Source organism: Pelodiscus sinensis, chromosome 3 (genome assembly GCF_052426305.1).
Source record: "Pelodiscus sinensis isolate ZL-2025 chromosome 3, ASM5242630v1, whole genome shotgun sequence".
Classification (NCBI taxonomy): domain Eukaryota; kingdom Metazoa; phylum Chordata; order Testudines; family Trionychidae; genus Pelodiscus; species Pelodiscus sinensis.
In genome coordinates, this window is record NC_143054.1 from 44390569 (window position 1) to 44417688 (window position 27120).

At 37.9% G+C, this 27120-nt stretch overlaps 1 protein-coding gene across 1 annotated transcript in view; it reads left to right on the forward strand.

The window, feature by feature from the left end:
- Positions 1-23024, forward strand: part of LRRC1 (leucine rich repeat containing 1) — a 146876-nt gene extending 123852 nt beyond the window's left edge. The window contains exons 14-19 of the mRNA XM_089777084.1: positions 4174-4377; positions 5568-5813; positions 8385-8474; positions 9189-9266; positions 10673-10768; positions 22510-23024. Of these exons, the coding sequence (XP_089633210.1) occupies positions 4174-4377; positions 5568-5813; positions 8385-8474; positions 9189-9266; positions 10673-10768; positions 22510-22662 (867 nt within the window). The 3' untranslated portion in view covers positions 22663-23024. The remainder of the gene's footprint in view (positions 1-4173; positions 4378-5567; positions 5814-8384; positions 8475-9188; positions 9267-10672; positions 10769-22509) is intronic.
- The last annotated feature ends 4096 nt before the right edge of the window (positions 23025-27120 follow it).

A 27120-nucleotide genomic window follows, 5' to 3' on the forward strand; every position in this document is an offset into this window, starting at 1 on the left:
TTCATGCTCTATATCTCGGCATTTTTTGCACTGAAAACTTCTATGGAGTGGAATGATTTTAAAAAGAGATTAAGAATTAAGGTTTGTATTCACATCAGAGTTCATTGGCTGTTTATTTTTATGGCTTGGTGGCTGTGTTCTCTGAAAAGCATTCTGGCTACCAATAACGAAGGAATATTTCAAACTCCTGATGGAATGGTGAGCTCTTCTTGTCTGGAACTGTTTGTGTACCTCTACCTCATTGATCCTAAATGTATGTTTATAGAAAAAAAACTGGTGAAAGTGGATTTAATTATTGATGCATGTTTTTCATAAGCAAAAGTGATGAAAAAGCTAGCTCATGGATGTGAAAAAGATCCTGGATTGCTAGTGTGCTCTCTTGACAGTTCCTTTATGGATTGCCATTTAAGGCCTGAGCATAAAGTCCAACCTAAAAAAGGATGCTATGCAACTTACTCTACCAAAGAAGAAAACACAAACAAGGACTGCAGACTATCCTGCAGTTACATCCTCCAGACTTATCTTTCTCTCCAAGTTGGACTGAAATTTAAACTTTGTCTAGGACAACCTACGCAACCGCCATATCTGTGTTGCAGCAATTAGGGATACTATGAAATGAAGCTCTTCCTTTTTATAAGTGACTGAGACCTATCCACATTAAGTCATAATGTTCTCTGTTTGCATCTTTCAACCTGCACTCCTTTGGGACAATGGGCTTTTTCTGGTCCTATGGGAAAAAGTGTTTGCAACAATGTATGTGCATCTGAGGAGTTACCATTCAGGAGTTCAGGCTTTTAAAAGGGGTCAGAAACCCACCAAAGCTGTCTGCTTGCTTTCAAATGGTTTCAGATGCAGAGCAGACTGAGGACCAATCCCTATGACCAAACAATCTATGTAGGGGAAGTTCAAATTCATAAGTAAACTGGCTCAGTCCCACCTCCTAATGTTTAAAAAAAAAACCCTATAATCTCCTGTATTGGTGATTTCATACCTGCAGTTCTAGAACCTCATGCAGGCTTTTCCATCTAATCTATGTGTCTGATCAGATTTCTTATTTTCCTATCTAATGAACAGAGTGGTGATCACAGGAGCACACCCATGCTGTCTGACATCCAAGGAGAGCGATAAATAAAGGCAAAAGAGAATCCTTTCTCCTAAGTACCATGCTGTCATGAATGGGTGCCACTAATGCAAACATGATTGCTTTGTGGCTCATTCAAATTTCATTTATAGGTGAAGTGGCTCTACAGCTCTGCAAAGCAGAATACTCTGACCTACCATGATGAAGAATATCCAGATACCCTAATCCTTGTTATCAATAAAGAATGGGGGAATTTCTAAGGCCAACACGATTTTTGAGTGTACCTCTTGCCTCTAAAAGTTATTAGCTGCTATAGTGACCATACTGGAGTATTGTAATGGAAAAATTATGTTTAGTTTTTATTGTACAGTAGTATGATCCATTAGAAAAGTCTGTGAAAGAGTTCTATAATCTGTCCTCTTGCACTGAACTACATGATATTTAGTCTCTTCAACTATAATAAGAAAAAATAATCAGACAAAAATCTCTTAAGAGGACTATAAATATATTGCATGATCTTTTAGCACGGTAATCCTTTTTCTTCCTGTGTTTCCTCTCAAAGACTTTTATCACCATCCATTATTTTATCATGTATAATACAGATTGTAACATCTTCTGTGCTCACACCAATAATTTGTAAACATGCAAAATCTCATGTACTAACAATGCTGCATTAAAAAACAAAAAAGCAATATGAAGAAAACCATTTAAGCCAACATGAGGTATGAGTGCAGCCATGTGTTGGGGATGCGATGTTCTTGAGTTTCCTGAATTTTCCCTTATCTAAAACTCTCCTCCATCTCTGCCTCATTGACATGCATGTATGTGCATGGACACACGTGCACATTTACTTCATGTTGTTTTATTTACATTTTGCTCTGATTCCTGGATAAACTCAGCAGATGGACTGAATTTATCACACATAATTTGTGTAATATAAAAGGGATGTAAACCTCTGCTTAAGTCCAAGTTAGATGTCTTCAAGTTGACAGGACCTAACAAAATACATCTGAGAATACTCACTAAAGTGGCTGAAGAGATTTCTGAACAATTACCTGAGAGAACTTTTGAAGGATGAGAGAGATCCCAGAAGATTAGAAAAGGGATCTTTTAATATAGTTTTAATAGTTTAACTTTTAATATAGTTCCTATCTATTTAAAAAAAAAAGACAGCCTGGGGCATTATAGATCTGTCAGCTTAACTTTGAATTATTTACTCTATTATCTTTCTGGGTACCAAATAATCAGATTTTAGATAAGTCTCAGTCAGCATGGATTCATTAAGAATAAATTATATCAAACCAACCTAATATCCTCCTTTGACAGGTTAACAAGCTCTGTGGATAAGGGAAGAAATAGATGTGTATCAACTTTAGTGAGGTTCTGATACAGTCTCTTATGATTGCCTCGTAACCAAATTAGGGAACTATGGCCTAGAGGAACCCAGGATATGGTGGGTAAACAACTTGATAAGAAACCATACTCAGAGATGAATTATCAAAGGTTCACAGTCAAACTGGAAGGCCATATCAAGTGTGGTCATGCATCTATCTGTACTGGGTCTAGTTGTATTCAGTATTTTCATAAATTATTTAGATGATGGCATAGAGAGTACATTTATAAGTGTGTGGATAATACCAAGCTGAGAGGGGTTGCAAGCGCTTTGGAAGACACAATTAGAATTCTAATTCTTTGGAAACAAATTAGAGAAAGTCCAGAGGAAGGCAACAAAAACTATTAAAGATCTGGAAAACATGACCTATCAGAGCTGGTCCAGATAATATATCACCTTGCCTCAGTGAAGGGGATTGACATAGCTATCAAGATCCCTTCCAGCCCTACATTTCTGTGATTCTATGTGGGGAGTCTAACCTGTGTGCCTTAGATTTCCCATATGCAAAATGGCAATAATACCTACTAATTATACAAATGTTTTTAGCTTTCAAAATGCTTTTGAGCTCCTTAGATAGATGCTGAAGTAGAAGTTCAATATAAAAGAACTGATGTTTCTCATCACCAACTTCCCAAGTTGCTGCCTCATATTTAGGGTCAACTTGTCACTTTAAGGAGTTTGTTCAAAGAGAGCATACATACATTTGATGTGTGATTACTCCCCTTCATTGTTACATGCAGCTTCTTTAGGGTCTACACATTGTATAACTCAAAGCCCTCTGAATTGTGTAAGTTGGGATAGAAAAAGAGATGACTATTTGTGTATGCCTTTAATGAGGGGCCCACATGTGAAAACTGGATTCAGTTACCACACAGTATATTATAATAACTTTAAGGCTCTTAAAGTTCCTCCTTCCCTTTGCTCCTTCACTTTTTTACAGTGCTTTGTATATCAGTGATTTTTTTTAAAAAAATACTAATTTCATGTTGTTGGCAATGCTTTTAAAACAAAACACTTTATTTCAAGGGCAGGGAAAGCAAACACTTAATTATTGCTGGGATTCTAAACTAAGAGATGGGGAGAAACAGTGGGAAAGCTCAAACTGCTCTGTAATACTGTTTAAAAAGGACTATGGAAGCTACTACATGGTGCGCTGACCGATATTACTGTAAGTTGTATTTAGCTGAGTGTGAGCAGACAGCCTCTTCTTTAAGAAACAATGTGGGCTTGATACCTTGCTTGCTGATTTTAACAGCCTGCAGATCATTCCCCATAACACCTTTAATGGTGGTTTACTCTTTAATAGTACATCTATGATGTGATTTAAGATCTGAGTTGTAGCTTAGGTATGTGTGTTAGCATTAGCACTAATCTAGCTAGTACAAATAGAAACTGTGTAAATGGGCTTACTCTTTTAGTGTCTTAGCTAGATTAAAACTAGTGTTAGCTAAATAAAAGCTAGCGCAAACCATACCTTCAATTGCAGTGTTGGCATACCTTAAGCATGTCTGTTGGACTAACGGCACATTCCTATGTGTGGTGCTTACCTCCATGTAAGCCAACAAACTATTATGTGATGTTGAAACACCCTACTGTTCTTGCCAGAGCACCTTCTTGGTAGGTAGCTATTGACTGTAATACAATAACATTTAAAAAATCTATTCATTGCCTATCATCTTGTTTTGTTCTTCTCCACCAGGCCTCTAAGTGGCTTCCCAGGTCTCCTAAGCTTCACAGTGGCCATAACTGGAGCTCACAGAGCTCTTGCTGGGCCTCATTAAAGGGAAGGGAAAGTTTTCGTGGTGGCAATCTGCACAAATTCAGCTCAGGCACTGAAAAATGGAAGGGAGGGAGAGTCAGTCCTGAGCAAGAAGCAGAGGAATTGGAGGATTCTGATGAGGATGTAAGTTAACTTCCTTTATAATCTCAAAAACATAATATAGTAGATTATACACACACTACATTTTTAATCCAGTAAGTGTTTCATTAGATGAACATGTGACTACTCTTGGTTAGAAAGGATCAATAGCTTTCTGAACTGGATTGGTTGCTGTTCTAATGCATAGTTTCAATGTTTGTGTTTTGTGGTGGTGAAGATGGAACCACTTTCAATTATTTATTTAATTGAAATACATTAAAACAGATGCCTGTTCTAGATTCTAGGAGGCTTAACAATCGTCTAAAACAAAACCACTCGGGGCAGAGCCCCAACCCACATTAAAAAAAAATTGGCCAACAGTGGGAAATAGAAATATACTGTTTCTCCTTAGAAGGCCCTAACCTTCTGTATCAATGTTTCCTCCACCAGTTCTAGTGAAATGGTTTTTCAATGTATATTGATGGACAGTAGATTTGTAGTATTGGTGGATTAAAGAAGGAAATGGAGAATGAATTCCAGAATTGAGGGGCCTCGTGTTATTTAGTTGTATCAATACAATTGCTATGTGCAGAAGTTGTTAGAAGTTTTGAATTGAGTAAATGCAGGTTATTTGGATAACACAGGATTCATTGTAGTCCTTACTGGAATCACTATAGAAATTCTTGACCAGAGCTGTCTAAAAGATAGATTTGTACTTGGTGTACTCACTCCTTATGTCCTACATGGTACTTTTGTTTCTCCATTCACACATTCTGGCAGCATGGTGCCACTTTGCCGCAGCTGGAATCCCTTGTATAACAGCTAATTTCATTAATGGGGAGATTCGCACAGCATGGGAGGTTCTGCATATCAGGTAATCGAGTCCTAGACTGAATTACTTTATCTCCATGGGTTCAGAGCAGGTGAAACACTCAACCATGTCTGAGAGGCCACCCACTGCCTACCTTCACCCTTACCCAGTCCCCGAACCTGCATCTCATGCTTCACAGGGCCCTGAGAAATTAGAGTTGGTGCCACAAGGGCAGCTGCATAGAAAGTCCACTCTGCATATGAATATTGAGGGCATAGTTAGGTCTAGTGTCTTCAGCAGAGTAACTCCTGATCAACACCCACGTGACAAAAAAAGACATTAATTTGTTGAATGTAATGTCTAGACTCCTAGACAGTAATTCAGTGTTTATATTTCTGTTGTTTTGTCTTTCTTTCACAAACAGGAGCCAGTATCCAAGTTTTCTGGCAGTCTTTTTGATACCAATGACAAGGACCAAAGAAAGACTAGAGTGGCTTTTCAGGAAAAGCACAAAGCAGCTGCAAAAACCAAGCCCTTTCCAGAGGCTAAAAGCAAGCCACAGGCTCCTACCTCAACAGCAGGCAGCTTTCCAACAGAAAGCAGCAGGTTTCCAGAGGAAATGAAAGAGCAGGTTCCCAGAGCGACAGAAGTGACACAGCCACCATTAAAGGTAGTGCGTCACCTCCCGGAAGTGCCTTTCATTCCCATCCAGTTTTGTGACTTTGGGTTATATGAGAAACTTTGAATGCAAAGGAGATTTTTAAGTGCGATATGTAAAATCAAGAAATATCCTCATCTGCCTTGCAATATTCATATAACTGGCATTGTGCTGTATGGAGTCCATTCCCATCCCCATTGGCTTTTGTGGGAACAGGGGTTTGTCCATATTCTTAGTGATCTGTAGCCAAACTTTTCAAAAACACACTCCAGTTTTGAGTGCCTAAATTGTTGAATGTTCAGCCTCCGACGCCTTGGGCTAGTTTCTCAGAAGGGCTGAACATTCGCAAGTCTCAGAAGTCAAAGGGAGTTCTGAACGTATCACATCTATAGAGATACATCCAGAAGTATCTCAAGCTAGACACCCACAACCAGTGGTTGCTTGTGAATATACCTTTGTGCACAGATCTTGCTAACTTCAATATTTCCTTGGAGTTGGTGGGAATGCTCAGATGAGTAAGGACTGCCATTATGCAGGGAGCTGCAAAAGCAGTGCCTTGGATTTATGGAATAAACCACTAGGGTAGGTGTGTGGAGTGGGAGGCAGGGGAAGCTAGATCATGGCTTGACCACAATGCTGGGCGTGGCCTGCGGTAGTGCAGAGAAGGAATTGCACATCTCTGGGGCTTGCTCTGGGGGGTAATACTTGGTACAAGTTCATACCAGTAGCAAATTATGGTCTCTTCTCCATGCTGAGTTCTCTCTCTGGTGACCAGCATGCTGGAGGGAGCACAGGTCTACCTGGTCAAATTAGATTCAATAGCAGGTACACAGTGCACTTTTATGGCACTGGAACCTAGAGAGGCTGCCAGGAATTAAAGGGAGGGTTTTACTCGCCTATGTGGATGCACACAGCAGGCCAGGCTACAGTCTAGCCCAACAAGATCAATGAAGCATTGTTGAGAAGGATAGTCTTGTGAACCGTGGTGCACGTGACTAACTTTGCTCTCATGAATGGTCCTATTGAATTCAATGAGACTACTCAGGCTGAGCATAAATGATGGTTGGACTCCATGGTAACTGGGGCATAATCGAAGGCTTATACATTTTTAATCAGTATAAGGTGGCATTTTCTTGCACATGTAAAATAATTGTTTCAAATCAACACATGTGTACACATGTTAAAATTGTAATATTAATGAAATGTACTACAGTTGCACTGAACAGCCCTTAATGTAACATTTAAAAAAAATAATTTTCTCATTGCCTTAGAGGCATGAACTGAAGCTGCAGAAGTAATAGCATCTTAGCTACACGTAAGACTGATGAATGAAACACTATTTATCTACAGCTCAATTTCAGTTTTAAATGGGGTTTCCTTAACTCTTAATGCAATGAATCTTAGGTATGTTTGAAAGCTATTTCTGCTTTTTAGTACCAGTAAAATTATGTATTAAAACCACCATATAGAAATTGCAAAAGGAATTGTTAATTTAAGTTGCTGCTGTGACCTAAACTAATCCCACTGGACTGTGTTGCAGGGACTGTAGATTAATAATATATTACAAAAGTGTCACCCAGATGTATTAAAATTTCTAGGCATGTGAGAGGGTATGAAGAATCCAATGTCAGCTTTAACTCTGAATTATCTTGCTCTATTACAAACAAAAGGCCTTTCAACGAGCTAATTGTCTGAAAAATGTTGATTTTAAAAAAGTGAGGATTGCATTACAGTAGCACTAAAAAGAGCCATCTCAATCCAATTTAATGCTGATTGATGGCAATCACCTGGCCCAGAAAAAAAATGCACATGGGCTGGGAACTTGTGTGAAATTTCAACCCAATGTGATATAAAAAACTTTCCAAAAAAGTGGCTTACAATTAACAATGACACATGTATAGAAATAGTGTTGTTGTCAAGGCAAGTGCTCAATAAATCATTGATTTATGTGAAAGAAATAATTTCATTAACCCACCTGTTGTTTTCTGAAGTGGATATCAGATGATCAGAATACAATGGATGGCTGTTTCACATTGGGTAAAATTCTTTCTTCACTGAAATGGAGGTGTTTTGCCATAACTTTCAATACAGCAAGGTTTTCATCCATCCAGTAGTAATGTAATCCATGATTAGTCCTCTTAAAAGATAACCATTAATATAGTACTCAGTATCTAATGGTGATGAATCAGGCCCACGATGAGAAAATGTAAGCTTCTAAAATTGTCTCTGCAGGCTTTAAAACCTAGCTCTGGAAATAGTGTCTCTGTGTGCTTTTGGGAAAGGTGAAGGCTGTACTTCTATGTGGTAACAGAGAGGTAGCTGTGTTAGTCTGACCTTGGTAAAACAAAAAAAAAGCAGTCATGTAGTACTTTAAAGATTAGCAAGATGGTTTATTAGGTGATGAGCTTTCGTGGGGCAGACCCACTTCAGATATTACTACAGAATAATCACCATTTTTCTTTAGTTTGAATTAGATGGATTGTTCATATACAGAATGAACATTACAGTATTGTTGCCTGTGTTATGTATGGGGTGCTGTTTGATTATTCAGGCCACTTGATATTAACTATAATTCTCTTGCAGATAACCATTACTGTGTGCAGTCAAATGGGGAGTCTTGGTATTAGCATTGCTGGTGGAAAGGGCTCATCTCCATATAAAGAAAATGATGAGGTGCATTTCATTAATCCAACATTTACCAAGTAATCATTTAGAAAGAGATGGGGAAAGGGCAATTTTTAGAAGCTAGCCATTTTAGCTATTTTCTTTTTGGAGTCATCGGTGTAATGCTGTAATCTTAGTAACCTAGTTGGCAAGGAGAACAAAAGGGGGTGCATATATTCCTCCCCCCCCAAAAAAAAAAGATGTTGAAGTCGACTCGATGACCTCTTGAGGTCCCTTCCAGTCCTATTATTCTATGATTCTATGATTCTATGATGATAGCTTTTTCGTGATGCCTCCTTGAGAAAAGATGGAAAGTGAATGATTAGCTCCTGAAGGTTTCACAGCTTGAAATCTCATTGGGTATTTTCCACCTGATTTCAAAGTAACTCCATTTGCAGCCCACACACTAATGCCACTTGTTTGTTCACACTAATTCCTACTTGAACTATTTGTCTTTACCCAGTTTATCATCATTGAAATTCTTATTCTCAGATATGTCCTTCCTGGCACTGTAAATGACTTCTGCTGATTGTGGTTTGTGTCAGTCAGCAATGGGTGGTTTTATTTTTCTGTTAATGTGTTGATTAACACATTTAGCTTGTATTCATTTAGACGTAGCTGAGCAACAGGCATTGAAAATCAGTTTGCCTATTTACTTTTTAACATCCAAGCAGAATTGGATCAACTCTGTTGGACCTGAAATTTTATGTTTTATGTCACCAGGCAATCTTAATTGCACGGGTGGCCACGGATGGCCCAACAGACTTGGCTGGGGTACAAACAGGAGACACAGTGCTGGAGGTAAAAAGCTTGATTTGTGTGTGGAGTACTGTATTTTCTTATGTGAGCAATAGAATTCTCTTTTCCCCCATTGGCTCTCATGAACACTTGTTTAAAATGATTTTCTATGCACCTGAACTAAAATTCTTAATCCTTAGATGCACAGGGACCACTATTCTCTAACACCTATTTTTCAGCTACTGTTCTCAAAACAGTATTTTTTATTTCTGTTGCTAGCATTTTATTATTTATCTTAAATACTACGTAATTTGACCTTTCTTGTTGAATCAGCATCGATACAATAAAGATTTCTGTATAATAAATTGTCTGCATTGGGAATGTAATGCATGATCTACAACAAAGTCTACTTTTATAGAAAAGTCCTAGATATTTTTACAGAGACTAAAAAATTCAGCTATATAGAAATTAAACAGGATTCTACAGAAATTACTTTAAAATTATATAATTTAACTGAATGATATCCTTCACTTGAAAGCAACCCTATAGAATTTAATAGAACATTATATTTTTGTTTGAATTCTATAGGTTGGTTGAAAAATTCTTTGGAAAGGTTATTGTTCTTTGTTAGCTGCTGTAGTGCTTGTTCAAGGAGAGAACACAAACTTTTACTTTGAATGAAGGACTAGTATTATTTAAAAACTGTAGGATATTGGCAAAGTAAAAATTTAAAAGAAACATTGTTATTCACATGTCTTTCATATTAGCGGATTATTTGCAAAATTAATCCACCTTTCTAGTTACTATTGGCCCTAGTGTGCCCTCAGTTTTGAAATGTACTTCCCAATTGAGATCCAGTAGAGAGTTAAGTTTAAAAATCAATGGTACGGTAGTCCCATACAGTAATAATCCCCTAGAACCCACATAATTAATTATGTTAGCTATTAAATATAGCTGTGGGTTGTTGGGCATGTAAAATCAAGAACTATAAAAGTTCTCATTCCTTCTCAAATAGGTGGCGGATTTAAGTATCTGCATTTTTCTGTTCATGCCACAAGATGGTACTATTAGCAGAACAATTCATATATTTCAAATGTGTAGGGAAAAATTTCACTTTTTTGTGAGATGAAAAGGAATTAATACATTAAAACATATTTAAAAAGGAGTTTTAATGTTTTGACCAGAGAATAATCTATGTTCAAGAAACTAAAATAGTCATTTAGCTTTGTTTTACAAGTTGTTAGTGTCATTCTGACCTTTTCAACAACTCAAGCACATGTATTCAGTGAATGTAAGGAACAGTGAGAAAGAAATGAGTACACGCTATTTGAATTCTTTCTTGTGAAATCCTACATGATAATTAATCTAGTCACTGCTTAAGCTGATGTGAGTGCAAGGTAGTTACTCCTCTTTTATTTTAATAGTACCCAGAATATAAAGCATGTACATTTTATGTTTCTCCTCTCAAGGGGTCCATTCTTTTAGAACCAAACACACCTGAATCTGGTCCTGTTGATGTTCCAGCTAAAAGGAGTCCATTCCAGACAGTAAGCCACATCATAACAGTAAGTGAAGAGGGTGACTTCGGTTTGCAAACGGCCATGATTAAACATATGTTTTGTGAGTTGTGATACACATGCTACTCTGGCATTCAGACAGACAGCATTAGCAAAAAATGTAAAGTAATAAAAAGTGAAATTTTAAAAGAAACACTCCATTGTGGGTCAAGTTATCAAGTACTCAGCAGCCACAATCAAGAGCAAATTTCCAAAAGAGCTAAACTTCCACTGAGAAACCAAATGAAAAAATCCGATGTTCACTGTTTTGAAAATCTGCCTGTAAGTGTCACATTTGGAGACTTTGGGTGCTGAATTTTCATAGTTACTTAAATGGAAATTCTGCTCTTTTGAAACTCTGTGCCCAGCTGGGGGTGCTGCTGAGCTCTTGAAAGTACCATTATTTATGGAACATACCATTAAAAACCAAGGGGATTCACAGGAAACAGGAGAGTCTTTGTTGTCTAAAATGTTGTCACAAACTTTAACTCAGTCAGAGCTTTCATACTGGAATGCCTGCCTCCCATGGAACTGGTACCAGGTGACTCCAACCACCAGTAGAACACTTTGTTTCCATTTCTTCTCTTCCAGCCTCTCTCTCAAATCACACCCAGCTGTGGCACAATTAATTGGGAAAGGAAATCCCTTTACTTCCATTTATGAGTTTGGACAGATGGTTCAGTATTTGATTAGCCCTTTAGAAGTTTTTAAGCAATCTGATTTCAAGTTGGTCACATGACCAAAGATAGATCAGAGTTGGACCACACTGAAGGGCATTTTCTTTTGACAAAATGGTTTTGAAATTTGGCTTTGTTTTGAATTGGAAACTTCGAAATTCGCCATAAAAGAGAATTCTGAAAATTGTTCAGTTTTGGAGTGATTCAAATATTTTATTTCAAGAAAATCAATTTTTTTGTTTTGACTTTTAACTTTTTAATTTTATAACATCTTGTATACTAGAATTCAAAGTAAAAAGCAACAGAAGTATATTTTAAAAAAAAAATCAAAACTGAACAGCCCAAAATTGTTAGAGCTTCAGGTTTTTGTCCAAAATGAAATGTTAGCAAAATCTGCATGATTTCCTCAAGCATTTTGATTTTAGAATTAATAACCAGCTCTGTGCAGAGCTAATATTCACTTAAAAGGTCACTTGCACATATTGGAGGATAATAATCCATTGGACATCATCATTGTGATTCAATGAGGACATGGACACTATGACTAGTTAACGAAGTAGTTGCCTGACCAAATCTTATGGGACTATTGTCTCCTTATGGCTATTATCATAGATCTAGTCAATACCTCATCTTACGTTCTTACTCAGTCTTTTCTCAGGCACTGCTCCTGTTGCCCCTCAATGGGAGTTTTTCCTGAGAGAGGATTGCAGCATTGGAGTCCATATATATGAGGAAAAGACCTACAATATTCAGAGGGGTGGACTAGATGTTACAGAAAGTCCTTACTGAAGTTCTGATGTGCTAGAATTTTCCTCTTATTAAAGATCTAGGACATAACAGTATAATGATCTGTATGTTCTTAACAGAGTATTCTTCTTCTCTCTATTTCTCTTCATGCCTCAAAAACAGACAGGGATATCTTTTTCTGCATTTATTAAGTTATGAATTCAGAAATAAAAAACTTCATATGTTTTAATCAGGAAAACCTCTACCTTTTATTAATCATACTTGTGTTCTTTCACCAATCTGCCTGTCCACTTTTATCCTTTATCCTTAATGATGTCTCTGCAGATGGTATCACTGTCATGACAAAAGACATTGTCTCCAGTAGATTCAATTTCTCCTCTCTGGTCTTCCATTCTTCAAAGAGTTGGTTGCTCCAGATAATTTTGAAAGGCTCATTTGAATTTTAACTCGTCCAAAATTCATGTGCTTAAATGACAGCCTTCAGAATTAATTCCACTTTGAATGATCAGTAATCAGTTGGACAAACAAGAAAGCTCTTTCATACCGTATCGTTCTTTTTCAAAGTAAAAATTAGCCCAGGTCTACACTACAACTTACTTTCATATAACTTACATCATTTGGGGTGTGAATAAGCCACCCCCCTCAGGCTATATAAGTTACACTGACCTAAGCATTATGGACCGTGCTATATTAGTGGGAAAAGACCTGGGTGTGAAAATCCCAATTAGTGTTTTCTGCCCTTCAATTTGCAACTCCACTATTTGTGCTGAACCACGTAAACACTTATCGCTCTGCCTTTCATTCACATTGCTTAGACATGATCCATGACAATCTTTACATCAATCAGAATCAAAACGGACAAGTATTTTTCATCTACACTCAATTCAGGCTTTGTAAAAAAAAAATGTCCTGATGCAGGATTAGTATTCTAGAACACTAGAACTGGAAGGGACCTTGAGAGATCATCAAGTCAGGTCATCTGCCCTCATGGCAGGACCAAGCATCGTACCTGATAGACATCTATCAGGGATAATCTATCTAACCTGCTCTTAAATATCTCCAGTGACGGAGATTCCACAACCTCCGTAGGCAATTTATTCCAGTGTTTAGCCACCCTGACAGTTAGGAAGTTCTTCTTGTTAATCTTGGTAGTGTTTTCTATATCAAGAAAATGTAAAATTCCCCTTGAAATGATAAATTTCCTTTGCCCTACTTGAAATGTCACCTCATCTTTGTCATTTTATTGAAACAAAAGTAATGTTCAGCTCAAAGAAGCAGAAGTCAGAAAAGACAATTTAAATGGAATAGAGAATTCTTTAATCCTCATCAGAGAGAAATCAAACTTTTGCCCTAAAGTTGTTTCAAACTACAAATGAAGTTTCTCAGAGTGAATGCTCTGAGAAACCTATTGTCCTAATGTATGATTTGATATTATTTTCAGACCCTTACATTTTCTATGAAGAATTGGATTGAATTTGATCAAAAACACCTACATGGTCCTTAGTGCTGTCATATCAGCTTTTTTACCATTCCCGTCTAATGATGTAGTTTTAGAGATTACAGGATCTGCTTCTGAATTACCTTGCCTCTTGTCTAGGCATTCACATCTCTGCAAGTGGGTACAAGATGCAAACACTCTATCTGGGTCGCATTTTACACCCACTTTGCATCGACCCATTCCTACTAAGCACTTAAGCCCAAACATAGTTTGCTCTTGTGAGTAGTCCCCATGACGTCAATTGTACAGTTCATGTGAGAAAAGCCATGTGTGTTCTTAACTGCTTTGTAAGAACAGGCTGTAAATGATTATGTAACCTACACACCTAGTGTGGTTCACTGTCCCACATAGTGGTAGTTAGACCACTTAAGAGTGAGAGGTAAGAATGAAGGAGCTGTGCAGCCTAAGCTGAGAGCCAGCTGGCTTTATAGCTCAAGCTGTAGAGACTCCTACACTAAGTTTTGAGATCCCAGATTCAAATCTGCCAGGTGGTGATTCCAGGTACAAGATGAAAGATAGTGGAGTCCTTCTGGATATAATTTAAGGCACATCACTCAGAATTGTTTTGTCTGATATTTCAGCAGCTATGTTGGTGACTTAGATTCTAAGGCTTGTCTATATGGGAAGCAGCAAGTTAGGGTGTGAATTTAAGGCATTCTATGCCACACTAATTGTCTGTGTGGATAAATGTCCTACACATTAAAAGTACACTTTAAACATGCCAAGGGCACTGGTAGTGTGTAGTAAGTATGTCCACAAGTAGAATGGGTAAGGAGTGGCTAGTGCACTGTAAATTCACATCCTGACTTACTATGCACTAAGCTCCTGTATAGACAAACTCACTTAAAATCCAAGTGATGAAGTGGCAGACAAAGCCATGCTGACTGACATGTTTAAAAGTTTCAGAGGGGGAGCCATGTGAGTCTGTAACTTTTAAAAACAAGTTTGGTTTTTTTTTTTTTAATGAGAAGCTGAGGGAGCTGGCGTGAAGACTGCTCATCAGCAACTTGAACAACATGTAAACCCTCTGTGGCCAAAAGAGGGCCGCAAAAGAGGGGACACATTTGTCTTTCTCCATCCTTTTTGCTAAATGGAGCCTGTACATTTTACTCTAATTTCAGCTCTCTTGTTTTGTCCCTGTTCTGTCAGTGGCCTTATATTAGTACAAACTGAGGAGAAGAATGGGGAGAAAACATAATTCTCTTTTAAGCTTGTCTCCTCTGCCCCAACATAGAAAATACACAATTAAAAATGATCATACATTAATGGAAAATAAATAAACAATTTAAAGGGGAGCCATCTCCTCTTACATACCTCATGATTTATCAAAACATATAAATAAGAGAAGCACTGGATCCTCAACCTTGTCCCTAAACACTGCAACACTAGAAGACCAAGACAAGCACAATGAAGAAAGGAGCCTGCAAAGTTGTTCCCAAGGGCATTGGAAGGGTTAATGCTTTGCTCTCCCAGACAACAGTGTTTGAAGGTGGGCAATGGGCAGACAACAACAGATTTCAAAGGGCAGATGAAGGATTTTATAACCATTGCTGTCACTGATGTTAGCATTTTGGGGTTGGGTGATTGGTGGCTCCAGCAGCCATTGCTTTAATTTTGTTTTTATCAAGTGCATGTTAGTGTTTGCTGCTCTTTCAATATCTCTTTGCCTGTAATAAATTCACACTTTCATTTGCATGTCTTCTTGGCTGTCTACTAAATTTGATATAATTCCTCCACACACAGTCTCTTCATTAAGGCTAAGACTTTTAATGGAAAAAAGCCACTATTACACATGGTAATAAAGTTGAAGCATTTAGGGCTTGTACATTTCATGATAGCTGGAACATTTTAACCAACATGTTTTAAAACGTAGAGAAAGAGGTCATATTGCATGCATACATATAGCTGTGCAGTTTCATATGCATATTTGTATGCAGTTGTATGCCTGAGATGTTTAAAAGTCTGGAAACGAACATAATGTCTACCTTTATCTAATTTGGTATGGTAGCACCTTAGTTGCTCAGGTAATCTAGTTACTGACTTTATCCTGATCGGCAAAGCTCTTTTTGAATAATCTTAGGTCATGGACAATGCCTCTGCAATTTATCCTATGGACATTATGTGTATATATGAATAATGCAAATAGGTTGTTAGGTTAAAAGTCATGCAAGTTTGTGAAACTTGTTTAGATGATTCTTGTATCTTTAGCTTTCTTTAAGTTTTCTTTCAGAGAGAAGGTTGTGTCTTATTTTTATTTAACCATAACCGTATTTAATTAATTTAAAAGCCAGCAGATGTCAGTATTATATAAGTCTTTGGACAACTTATATATACATTCACTGCTGCAATTCTCAGACACCTTTGTAGACTCTTCTGAAAAAAATATTTAAAAATAGCTATATGTAATTAATTTTCTCATGGATGAATAGGAATAACTTCCTTCACTCAAAGTTAGAAAAATTAACTTAGACAAGCTCTGCTATGGATATTATATTATCACAGCCAAACTTTTTATACACAGTAAAAACCTTGCTTTCATTCTCTGATGAGCAGTCAGGTGTGTAATTCTTACTTTTGTTAAAGTCTGTCTATTATTGCTTTCCCCAGTACTAATAGAAAAACAATATTCATTTAGATTTGAACTCATAAGGTAGTGGCTACATTTCACATACAACCCCAACGTTCTTATCTAGGGAAGTGTGTTATGTTTAAACAAATTTCTCTGAAATATGTTCCTGTACAAGGAAAACAAATGACAGCATCAGCATTTCACTCATAAAAAGAAAAGTGTGGAGTTGTCTCCCTGTTTGAAAGAGAGCTTTCTTTAAGAAAGTGTTTAAGTAAATTCATCACAACTAATTAACATTTTCCTAAGTTTATGAAAAATTAGTTTGTCTAATGAGGGGATTAACAAATCCCATCTTTCCCACTTCATCTGCAGAAGGCCAGTCAAAATACCCTTTCCTATCCTGTTTACTTGCTTTGGCTCTTTCCATCTTCTTTTGGTTGCTGGCTGCCAGCCTGGCTTTCCTATTTTCCACTTAACCAGTGCTGGCTGGCTGATTCTCTAGCTTCCCAATTCGACCTATTTTGGAAGCAAGTTTTCTATAATATAGTAATTAAAATTAAAATGTGTATTTTAGTAAGAGTGGTCTATGTCTGAAGAGCCAAGCATTGAAGGTTAAAGATGAAAACTCAGATTGTTCATCTAAAAAATCTGTGCAAGGATTTTTATAATTTTCAGCAACAAACTAATGAAATGTTTAAAGCAAATTTTAAATGAAGGTCCTATAAACATATAGCAGTAATGCACAGTTGGGTTTTGTCAGTAAATTCAGTAACTGGTGGTATACCTCAAGGTTGGCAGATGCCTGTTAAATGGCTTCATTACCACTTAATGGCTCTTCCACAGGTTCAATGTGAAGCTAGTAGGTCTGGCAAGCTGGAAGGCTTTTCACTTTTCAGTTACAAGATTCCTATCCATAGGAAGACTCTCCAGGACTCAACAGCCTGCTATGGAAGCCTGCAGGAATGATTAGAATAGGGATAGGAAGAGGTAAGTGGTTGGGCACTAAGATGCAGGGGACACATTTCTTTTCTTTGCTTCTTATATCCACCACCTATGGAGAAGAGCAAAAATTACAACATCTTTTTCAAATTGTAACTCTCTCATTCTCCTGGACATATGTTTTTTAGATGCTTTGTATTGGTGGTTTTGGTGCTATTACAATAATTATTATTATTTCGTTATTATTTCACGTAGAAGAAGAGAGGAGAAACTTTGACTTTCAGCAAGGAATGTTTTGGAACAATTTGAAACTGAGATCGGAATTTGCATATCCTCTTTCAAAACTTCAGCGTAGTCTAGATGAGCCCTTAATGTCCATACACCTTTCTCTTCCTATCTCTGTTCTGTGGCTTTGCTTCCTCTAGAGAGGATCTAGTTAACTTAAAAGTGAAAAAGCCTATTAGATCTATTAGCACAGGGGTGTGCAAGATGCAACCCATGGGCAGGATCTGGACAGTCATGCCATTTGATCCAGCCTGCTGTGCCCCCATCCCCAGGCCAGTCGAGATTGGGGGAGTGTGTGAAGTCATTTGCTGTTCAAGCAGCTGGCAGTTCCTCCCCCAACAGGAGTGCATGGCTCCTAGAGGGAGCTGCCAGCTGCTCAGAATGGCTGGTGGTTCCTTCTAGGCTTCACTCGCTCCTGGCAGGGCAGCAGATGGGGGAGAGACACTTCGTGTACTGCCCCGGCCCCTGATTGGCCTGGGGCAAAAGAGCACATGAAGTCTCCTCTCCCCGCAAAGGGCATGTAGCACCCAGAGGGAACCACCAGCTGTTCAAAAGGGCTGGTGGTTCCCTCTAGACACCACACACATCAGGTGTGATGGGGGGGGAGGGGAGAGACTTTGTGCACTTCCCCCACTAGAGGCATGTGGCACCTAGAGGGAACCACCCTTTCTGTTTGAAATCCCACCCTTTGTGCTTGAGGCCCTGCCCTTTTGAGGGGGGTTGGAGGGGGGAGGGGTCTGGAGCTGGCCCATGACCATTACCACAGTTTATGAAGTGGCCCCCTGTACAAATTATTGCCCACCTCTGTATTAGGAGAAACTGTGGAAGAGCCATTCAAGTAGTAATTAAGCTGTTTAGCAGGCATTTGCTTACCCCAGGTATGTACTGTGAATTTCTGAATTTACTGTTAGTTGACAGGACCTTAGTTTAATATTTGTTTTAAAAATATTTCATGAGTGTGTTGCTGAATATTATAAAAACACATCACTAAGAAATCATTGTCCCTCCCTTTCTTCCCAGCTGCCATTGGGCACAGGGACACCAGTTTTAATAATACTGTGTACAGCAGGGATGGGCAACCATGAATAATGGGTAGGCTGCATGAGTGGCCCTACTTCACCTCAGTGGACTGCAGCCCACCCCCTCTGTGGCCCTGTAGACTGCCCCATCTGCACCTCTCACCCACTGGGGCACCAGAGCCCCACTCTTACCTGCTCCTCCTCCTCCCTCCCAGCACTTTCAAAGAGTGTGACTCACCTGATTTGTGCTCTGTTCCCACTCCTCTCCTCCCCTTCCAGAGCTGGAATGGCACAAAGAGCTGATTCATGGCATTCCAGCTTGGGGGAGAGGGGAAGAGCAGGGATGGAACTTGAATTAGGTGATTTGTGGCTTCTCTGAAAGTGCTGGGAGGGAGCGGGAAGGCATGAGAAGTGCAGGACTCCAAGACTCCATTGCCCCAGTGTGTGTGAGGTGTGTGAAGGAGGAAGGCAGCCAAGGGGTCTGCACGCTGCAGGTGGAGCCACATTGGGTCACATGCGGCCCATGGACCACAGGTTGCCCACTGGCATAGTGCCCCATAAATCCTAAAGATGGCCCTACTCACAAGTTCCCAAACATTCAGTCTTTGGACCTCTGTGGGTCTGCAAAGTGATTTTGTATAGTCTATAGAGATCTGGCGGATGGTGTTGACTCCTCCTCGTTTCCAGCTGAAAAACTGCAGGAAAGTGCAGGAAAAAGACAGCTAAAACACATGCAATAACTTCCTAATGTTACTTGTACATGGAAGCAATTGCTGCAGTTGCCACAGTGATGATGTGGAGTCAAAAATGTAATAATGAATGTGATGGCAGGGGGTCTAAGAAAAACCTTTCACTTAAGCACCATACCTGCTTTTGTTCAAAATAATGTAGACCTGTGTTTTTGGAACTTAAAGTTCAGTGTTGCAGCCTCAGCACTGCAAGAGGCATGTGTTATTGTTTTCTCATGGAGCGGACATAGTCTTTCCAGAGTTAGAATTGTAACCCCCTCCTAGTCCTCACTACTCATCTTGCCAAAGCCTAAATGTGTGAAGCACTGTGTGACATTGGGTGTTTCTAGTTTGAGCTGGAGGTATAGTTTCCAGCTGGAAGAGACATATCTGTTTTTTCTCTGATCAAGCAAGGGCACTGTTTTTTCTCTGGCAACTTAAGCAGCGGGAACGGTTAGCCATTCTGAGTACATCTCCGGCCAAAATGCTAAATATGTACTCAGGGTGGCTAGCCGTTTCCACGGCTTGCAGCACCATGGCTGCAGTCTATTTTCAATGCACTAACTCAATCAGAGCTAGGATGTGTATGTCCCCTTCAGGTAGAGTTTCATCTTCCATCTTGAAATGAAATAACTGTAGACTCACCATGAGGGACACACAAATCTGTTCATACCAGGAACTAAATGCTGCGGCATTCATTCCTCTACTGCAAGTACCTCTCTTTATAACCTCAGTTCCATGATTCTTTTAGATGTAAATTGTTTTTAAAACAAAAATGAGGGGAAATCAATTTTCTGTGGACTGTAGGGGTGCGTCTACAATGCACCCTTACCATGAAATAAGCTATCTAATTTGTGCTATGCAAATTGTGTAGCTTATTTCGAGGTAATTTCAAAATAAAGCTCTATTTTGACAAGTCCCTTAACCCTCATGGAACGAGGGTTACAGGGATGCTGGAATAGTGTGCCCATTATTTTGATGATATATTTTGAAATAACAAGCATGTTTAAAGACGCAGAATAGCTATTTCGGGATACTTCAGGTATCCTGAAATAGGCCCGCTGTCTAGATGTAGCCCAGGCAAGTTTAAAATTCCTGAATTAAGGGACATTTAAGAGCAACTTTTAAGTTAGTTAATGACTAGAATATTGTGACATTTTAAATTAAATTAAATAAGGTATTTTTTATGATTTGAAAGACCTAAAAATGGATCCTTCTAGAAATGTTTTCTAAACATATAATTTTTTTTCTGTCTGAACATGTCCAATGAAATCAAATTACACCATAATATTTGAAATATAATTATATTTAACATTGGTTCATATAAAATGCATATTTCAAAAACGGCTACTAACATGTTTAAGGAACTGCTTTATTTGAAACCTAGATGTGTTTCTGACATCTTGTAGATGTCTTGCCAGTGGCAGAAGATCAATATGGATAAAACAGTTCTTAATCCCCACTCACAAGCCTGCCTGGTACACTTTGTCGCTTATCTCACTCTCTGTAAGCTTTTGAGGCAGGAACGTTTTTTGTTCTGTGTTTGTACAGCACCTAGCATAATTGGGTCCTGGTTCATGTCTGGGCTCTTTGGAACTAAAAATATATAAATAATAATGTTTTGCCAATTAGATCATTTGAGGAAAAGCCATGATGATGGCAAATATTGTAATAATTATTCTACAAAATAGCTGAGGGCTATTTTTTAAAAGTCAATGGAAACTTTCTCCAGCATTCCCCATTATATGCTTTCCAGGTTTTGTTTTTAAGACCAAATAAGTGATTTACCCGAAGTGCCATTAGTAGTTTGTAGCTGAGCTTGAAACAGTCCACTAGGTGAAATATGGATCCTGTTCCTAGGAATTGTGCCAATTACTTCAGTTGGGCCAGGATCTGTGCTCTGATATTGAAGGTAGTAAGCCTAAATCTCCCCTGCTAGACCACAGTGCCTCATATTCTCCAAACATAATTAGGGAATCTGAGACCGATTAGATCGGACAGTAGGTATGTAGAACAAAGCAACCTGGGTTCTATTACTGATAGTGATTTGTATCCCCTTGTGCCAACATTCAGTGCTAAGGTAGGTAGTTTTATGCTGGATGCACAAGTAACTCAAATATATTTTCTTGAGGTTCACTCAACGAGGCAAATTACCTAAAGAGTTATCATCAGGCTGGCTAGCACCATACTCATGATTCAATAAAATATGATGATCTCTCTATTCCATTTTAAAAAAAATGTAAAATACTGGGTCTTTAATGCTTTCTTTTGCTTAGGCTAATTAAGATGAAGTGGTGGGAGGAGGGGAAGGGAAGGAAAAAAGAACCCAAAATTACTTGGGAAATTCTTAAAACCAAAATCTCATTTAAAAAAACCTAGCTAATGTTGCTAAGTGACTGTACAGTTACCTACCACACCGTTTACAAAAACTAAACAATTAAGACAATGAAATGAATAGTTAAGGATATGATAAATTTTATGCTGCCAACATAACAAACAAGCATGTTTTTCTTATCAAGCATAAAGAACTGTATATTTCAGTACAACAAAGCAACCTTAAATTCTATCCAAAATAACTATTACTATCACTAGCAGAGTCAACATTTAAATATAATGCATGCCTTTCTCAAAAGGAAACACAATAATTCATATGTATGCATTAATAAAACACTCATTAGCCTCAAGGATAGGCCATATAGCTTCATAATTTTGCCATGAATCACAATGTCATGTGCTTCCCTATCTGCGAAAATTGCTAAATTACAAAATAAAATTAAATCACACACAATTTTCAATGCATGCCAGTTATAAGTTCATTACTAATAATATCTACAGTCCTGGACTAAGATATTGTTATACAATGTTACCATTGTATTCCTTAAAAGAAAATACAAAGACTTCAAAATCAAAATAATACATAAACTGTAGGAGTTTGAAAAAAAATTACTGGTATTAAAAGTCTTTGTGATACGATGAGTTATGCATTTCTTGATACCTAATAAGAATATTGTTTGTTATGTGGAGAGTGAAAGGTTTATGAGGCCCTTAATAATTCATTTCCTTGCTTCTAGTACATGGATTTTGTAAAAGGTATGATGGGTAAGTACATTTTTCATACTCTTTAACCTGCCACAGAGCTCTGCTGGGTTGCTCACATTTTAATTGCATTAGTTACTTTATTAATTGGCTCTGTTCTCTTTTATTCAATATAATTTTGTTTTCTTGTGCTTTTCTGGTTTTGAACTCTCTCATCTCTTGTGTTCTGAAATCCCTTCTATTTTACCCAAGATACCTCGAATCATCCTAACACGCCCTTCCACTTCAGATGAGGACACTGACCAATTAACTCAAGATCTGGATGACTTTGAGCCTGAAGAGATGGACAATGCAGAAAGCCATGTCTACTCAGAGTGTTTGAACAGTGCTTTTTACCCTCCCTAATACAGTACTCTGAAAAATGTCATGGTTTTATTTTTTCACTGTTGTTCTATTAAGGTAGCACTTGAACCACTAAGCCTTATTCATAGTTGAAACCAGTATACAGACTGAATTTGAATTGAAAAAAAAACAAAACAAAACTTACATTTACTTGCCTTGAACTTTACTTCAGTTGGAATGAATACACTTGAAATGAAATGTTCAACATAAAGTTATGTGACTGTCACGTCAAGTGTTTCAAATTTCTACATTTTACAACAAGTCAATGTGACAAAAAAGATTTTTATTCATTGGGGGGTACCTCAACCCATTTGAAAAATAAGGTAAAAGCAAACGTCTATAGATTTATTTATTTTTTCAACCAAGGTGCACATTCCCCCTATGTGACCAACCCCCTGTTCTATCTACAGATTCCTTTGTATTGTCTCATTTTATGTTATTTTCTATCTGAATAAAATATTACTCTTCAATTTAATGAATGGTTCTCTCTTTTGTAGATAAATGTAATTCACTCTGGAAAAATGCAAGTCATACCAAAGAATTAAAGAAGAGGCTTCTCTAAGTGAATATTTTAGGAGATCCACATGTGAGATTTTTATAAGGAACTGAAAGTAAGGATCTCGTCAGATAAAAACTTAGAGAAGCCTCTTCTTCAGCCAGGAGCTAGGGACTGGGTTGAGAGAGCTTCTTAACTGAGAGTTATTTCCATGGCTTGTCTCTTCTTCCCCTTCATTTGCATATAAGCAGATGCCCCAGAAGTTGCCTTGAAATTTTGGCATATATTTTTCAGAATAAATCAAAGTATGAATAATAAACAGCAGAGATCAACTGTTCTTGTACCTCAGTATTCAACCCTCTGGTTTTTTTTTTCACCAGAATCGAATGCATTAACTGTTCAAGCACCTAGCACATATTTAGGTACAAAAAAACACACACTTTGAACTGAGTATTACATGTGATATTTGCTAGTGCACTTATGTACCATTGTCCTGTACTTTCATGGGATTAGATGGCTTACGTGTTTGATTGCTATCTTCTAGTGGCTGGCCTATGAAGAGGATATGAAGTACTAACTAGTAAGGAAGATCTCCCTTTATTAAAGTGATGAAAGCCTCTTTTTCTGGATAAAGATATACTGAGTTCTCTACATTTACTAGGAATCACCATTTCTGTTTATATAGAAATGCAATTCAGCCCTATGACCTGGTAGAGCCTCATTTTCTAGTCAAATACATAAAAAAACAGCTGATGATTCTCTCAGAATGACTTGAAAGATATCATGGTAGTTAGCAGTACTGGCCCTAGAAGAAGATTGCTATCATGTTAACAAAACATTAGTAAGTATGAAGAAACCTTTAATGTGAAATATTAAGATTATAAATAACACTCATAATTCATGATATGGACATTTCTCTTGCATCACTAGTTGTTTCCACCACAGTTTTCTTGTTGTTTTGCACTTTGAAATTAGGATAATTTGCTAGTGATATGAACATTAATTTTCATTAATTCTGGAACATGAGCATTACTACACAATCTGTTAGTGCTGTAATAATGCCTATATCAGTTCCATAATCTTTCTATTATGACGTGGGGTAGACAGACGTTGGCTGAGGAAATTAAATTTTATAAAGTAACATTTGTTCTCTTTCCCTCTTGTGCCACACAGCTTGTTTCTTCATAGAAGCAATCGTTGTTTCTCCATAGTGACATAGTCCTTACTGAATGCACAATGCAGAAATAATATTAAAAGCTGGCTTTCTACATTAGGCAGTGGTTTTGCAATCCAGTATGTGAGATGCAATTTTTATTAGTATTGAATTATGTCTTCCTGGACTGCAGGGAATAGGAGAATATAGATACTACATAGTTATAAACCAATAACTGGTAGCAGGAATGAACTCAGCTAATCAAGGGAGTTAAATGGAATAAAATGGAATTCTCCTGAGAACTATATATATTTCCACTATCTTGCTCTGCTGCAGGCAGTTGTACTCTTAAGTTCTTCATTATATATAATTTCTTATTGCTTTCTCAAATATTCAAGAAAGGCAGGGTGAGTATATGACAGTGTACATTGTGCACATCATTTTCTATATTTTCAAAAGTGGCTTTCAATTTTGAGTGTCACAAAGTTTTATTTGAATGTTCCTCTTGTGCTCTCTTGAGCCTACACTGACTTCAGCTGGTGTTATGGGTCTGTGAAAATGAGGCTTAGTTTACACTAGGAGTTTAGATAGAATTTAGCTGCATAAAGTCAACTTTTTTAAACAATGAGTCCACGCTACCACACCTTCTCTGTTGACTTTAATGGCTGCTGAAGCTGATTTTTGTACTCCTGCTTTTCATGAGGAACAACCCTAAATTCAACCTTGCATGGTTCAGTTTATGGTAGTGTAGACCCAGCATTGTGAAAGTCAATGTTCTTGGCTTCCGGGACAGTGTGGCCATTTGACTGCTCTGGCCAGAACTTGTGAATCTACTGCTCTCCAGGTGAATAGGAAACTCTAGGGGAAAGTTTGAATTTTATTTCCCATGTATACAGTGTTGCAAGCATACCTCAGAGCAGACAGGACACTTGAGGAGCACACGTGGCTGTGAATTCCATGAGCTTGAGTTCCATGAGACTCTTGGTGTTCAAATTATTTTCCACAAAACAGAAGCAATCAAATAAATAGAAATGCTTAAAATGAATATCTTTATTTGGTTATTTTTAATTCAGCTTGCAAAATTCAGATTGCAATGTGGAGACTTTTGATCTGGTTATGAACATGGATATAATTTTCCTTCTAATGGTTGCAGTGACGACGAGTTAACAGATGACAATTTTATGGATTTTGTCGTATAACATCACTGTATAAGTTGTTCTGGTATACATTGGTTCTGCATTAACGTCATAATAAGTCTTCTCAATTCCTGCTCTTACATCGCGGAAAAAACCCGCAAGCAATTTGTGCAAATGGAAGTCAGCCACGGGAAAAAATTCCCCTCTTTACATTGTTTCACTATACATCCACGCTTTTTGGAATGTATCTTGGATGTATAGCGGGGGCGCCCTGCATAGGCGCACAAATCTAATGTATTATGCATTAGACAGAACCATAAATGTGAATGTCCCTTTAAAAAACATGAAAGGCCACATCTTGAATCCCTTACTTGGGTTTTGCTCATGCAAAATTTTCATTCACTTCAACAGATTTTGCATGTATAGTAACTAAATAAAAAAATAAGAGCCAAAATCTGCCACTGTGACTCATGCTGTGTTATCCTCACTCATTTGAGCCACTGTAGAGAAATGATGGGCAGAAATAGGCCCAGAATAAAGCCTTTAAGTCAATACCGATATAACAATTGCCTAGTTCATACACTGAGGCTACGTTTAGACTGCAAGCCTCTTTCAAAAGAGGCTTTTTCGAAAGATACTTTTGAAAAAGCCTCTTTTAAAGAAGAGTGTCTAGACTACAACCAGTACTTTCGAAAAAGCAAGCTGCTTTTTCCAAAGAGAGCACCCAGGTAGTCTGGATGCTCTCTTTCGAAAAAGCACAGTTTGCATTACATAGCGCCTTTTTTCGAAAGAGCACTTTTGAAAAAAGGCATTATTCCTCGTAAAACAAGGTTTTCCGTGGTCAAAAAAACTGCTACGTTCTTTCAATGTACTTTTGAAAGAATGTGGCAGCAGTCTAGATGCAGAGGAAGTTTTTTCAAAAAAAGACTACTTTTTTTTGGAAAAAACCCTGTAGTCTAGACACAACCTTACTAGTTAATGACCACATAGACCAATTATTGACAAACTGGCTCTTTGTGGAGCACTTGCTGGTTGTCTGTGAACAGCTAACTCCTTGTTTCTAGCTGCAAATTCCATTAAAAGATAATTAAGAATGCATTAAATACCTCTCATGTGTTTCCCTTCTAAGCAATTGTTATGTCTATCATAGGGATGTGATTGTGAATGAGAGGAGTGATTGGGATTTGGGGGAGGGGACAATCTCCATTTAAATGTGGTTCACGCTGTGAAGTAACTTAAGTACAGCTGTTTATGGGAGCAGTTGCTCTATTAAAGCAATAGATGTCCAGTGAAAAAGGGCTTCTTTGTTTCTTAAATGTTCTTACATCCCAGTCAGAGCATATACACTTGGTTTCTATTGACACCGCTGTCTGTAAGTAGTCCACTTTCAATCAATAAACTAACCAGTAATCAGAATGGCGTGCTCTCCTAGTGCCTTCAGTGGAACAAGAGCAGCCTTGGAAGGGTCTGTTTAATAAAGTGCAATAAATAACCATTGCTGCATCATTCCTAGAATCAATACATTCTAAAAGATTCTCTGAGGAAACTTGTCAGAAGAGCCATGTATACATTGTACGTAGTGCCTATATGCATTCATTTCTCTGTACAGGAGGTGGGGATTTATACCGTATGTAATAATTTCCCTCTTTCATCATGCCTGTTCTCTCTCCCTCCCT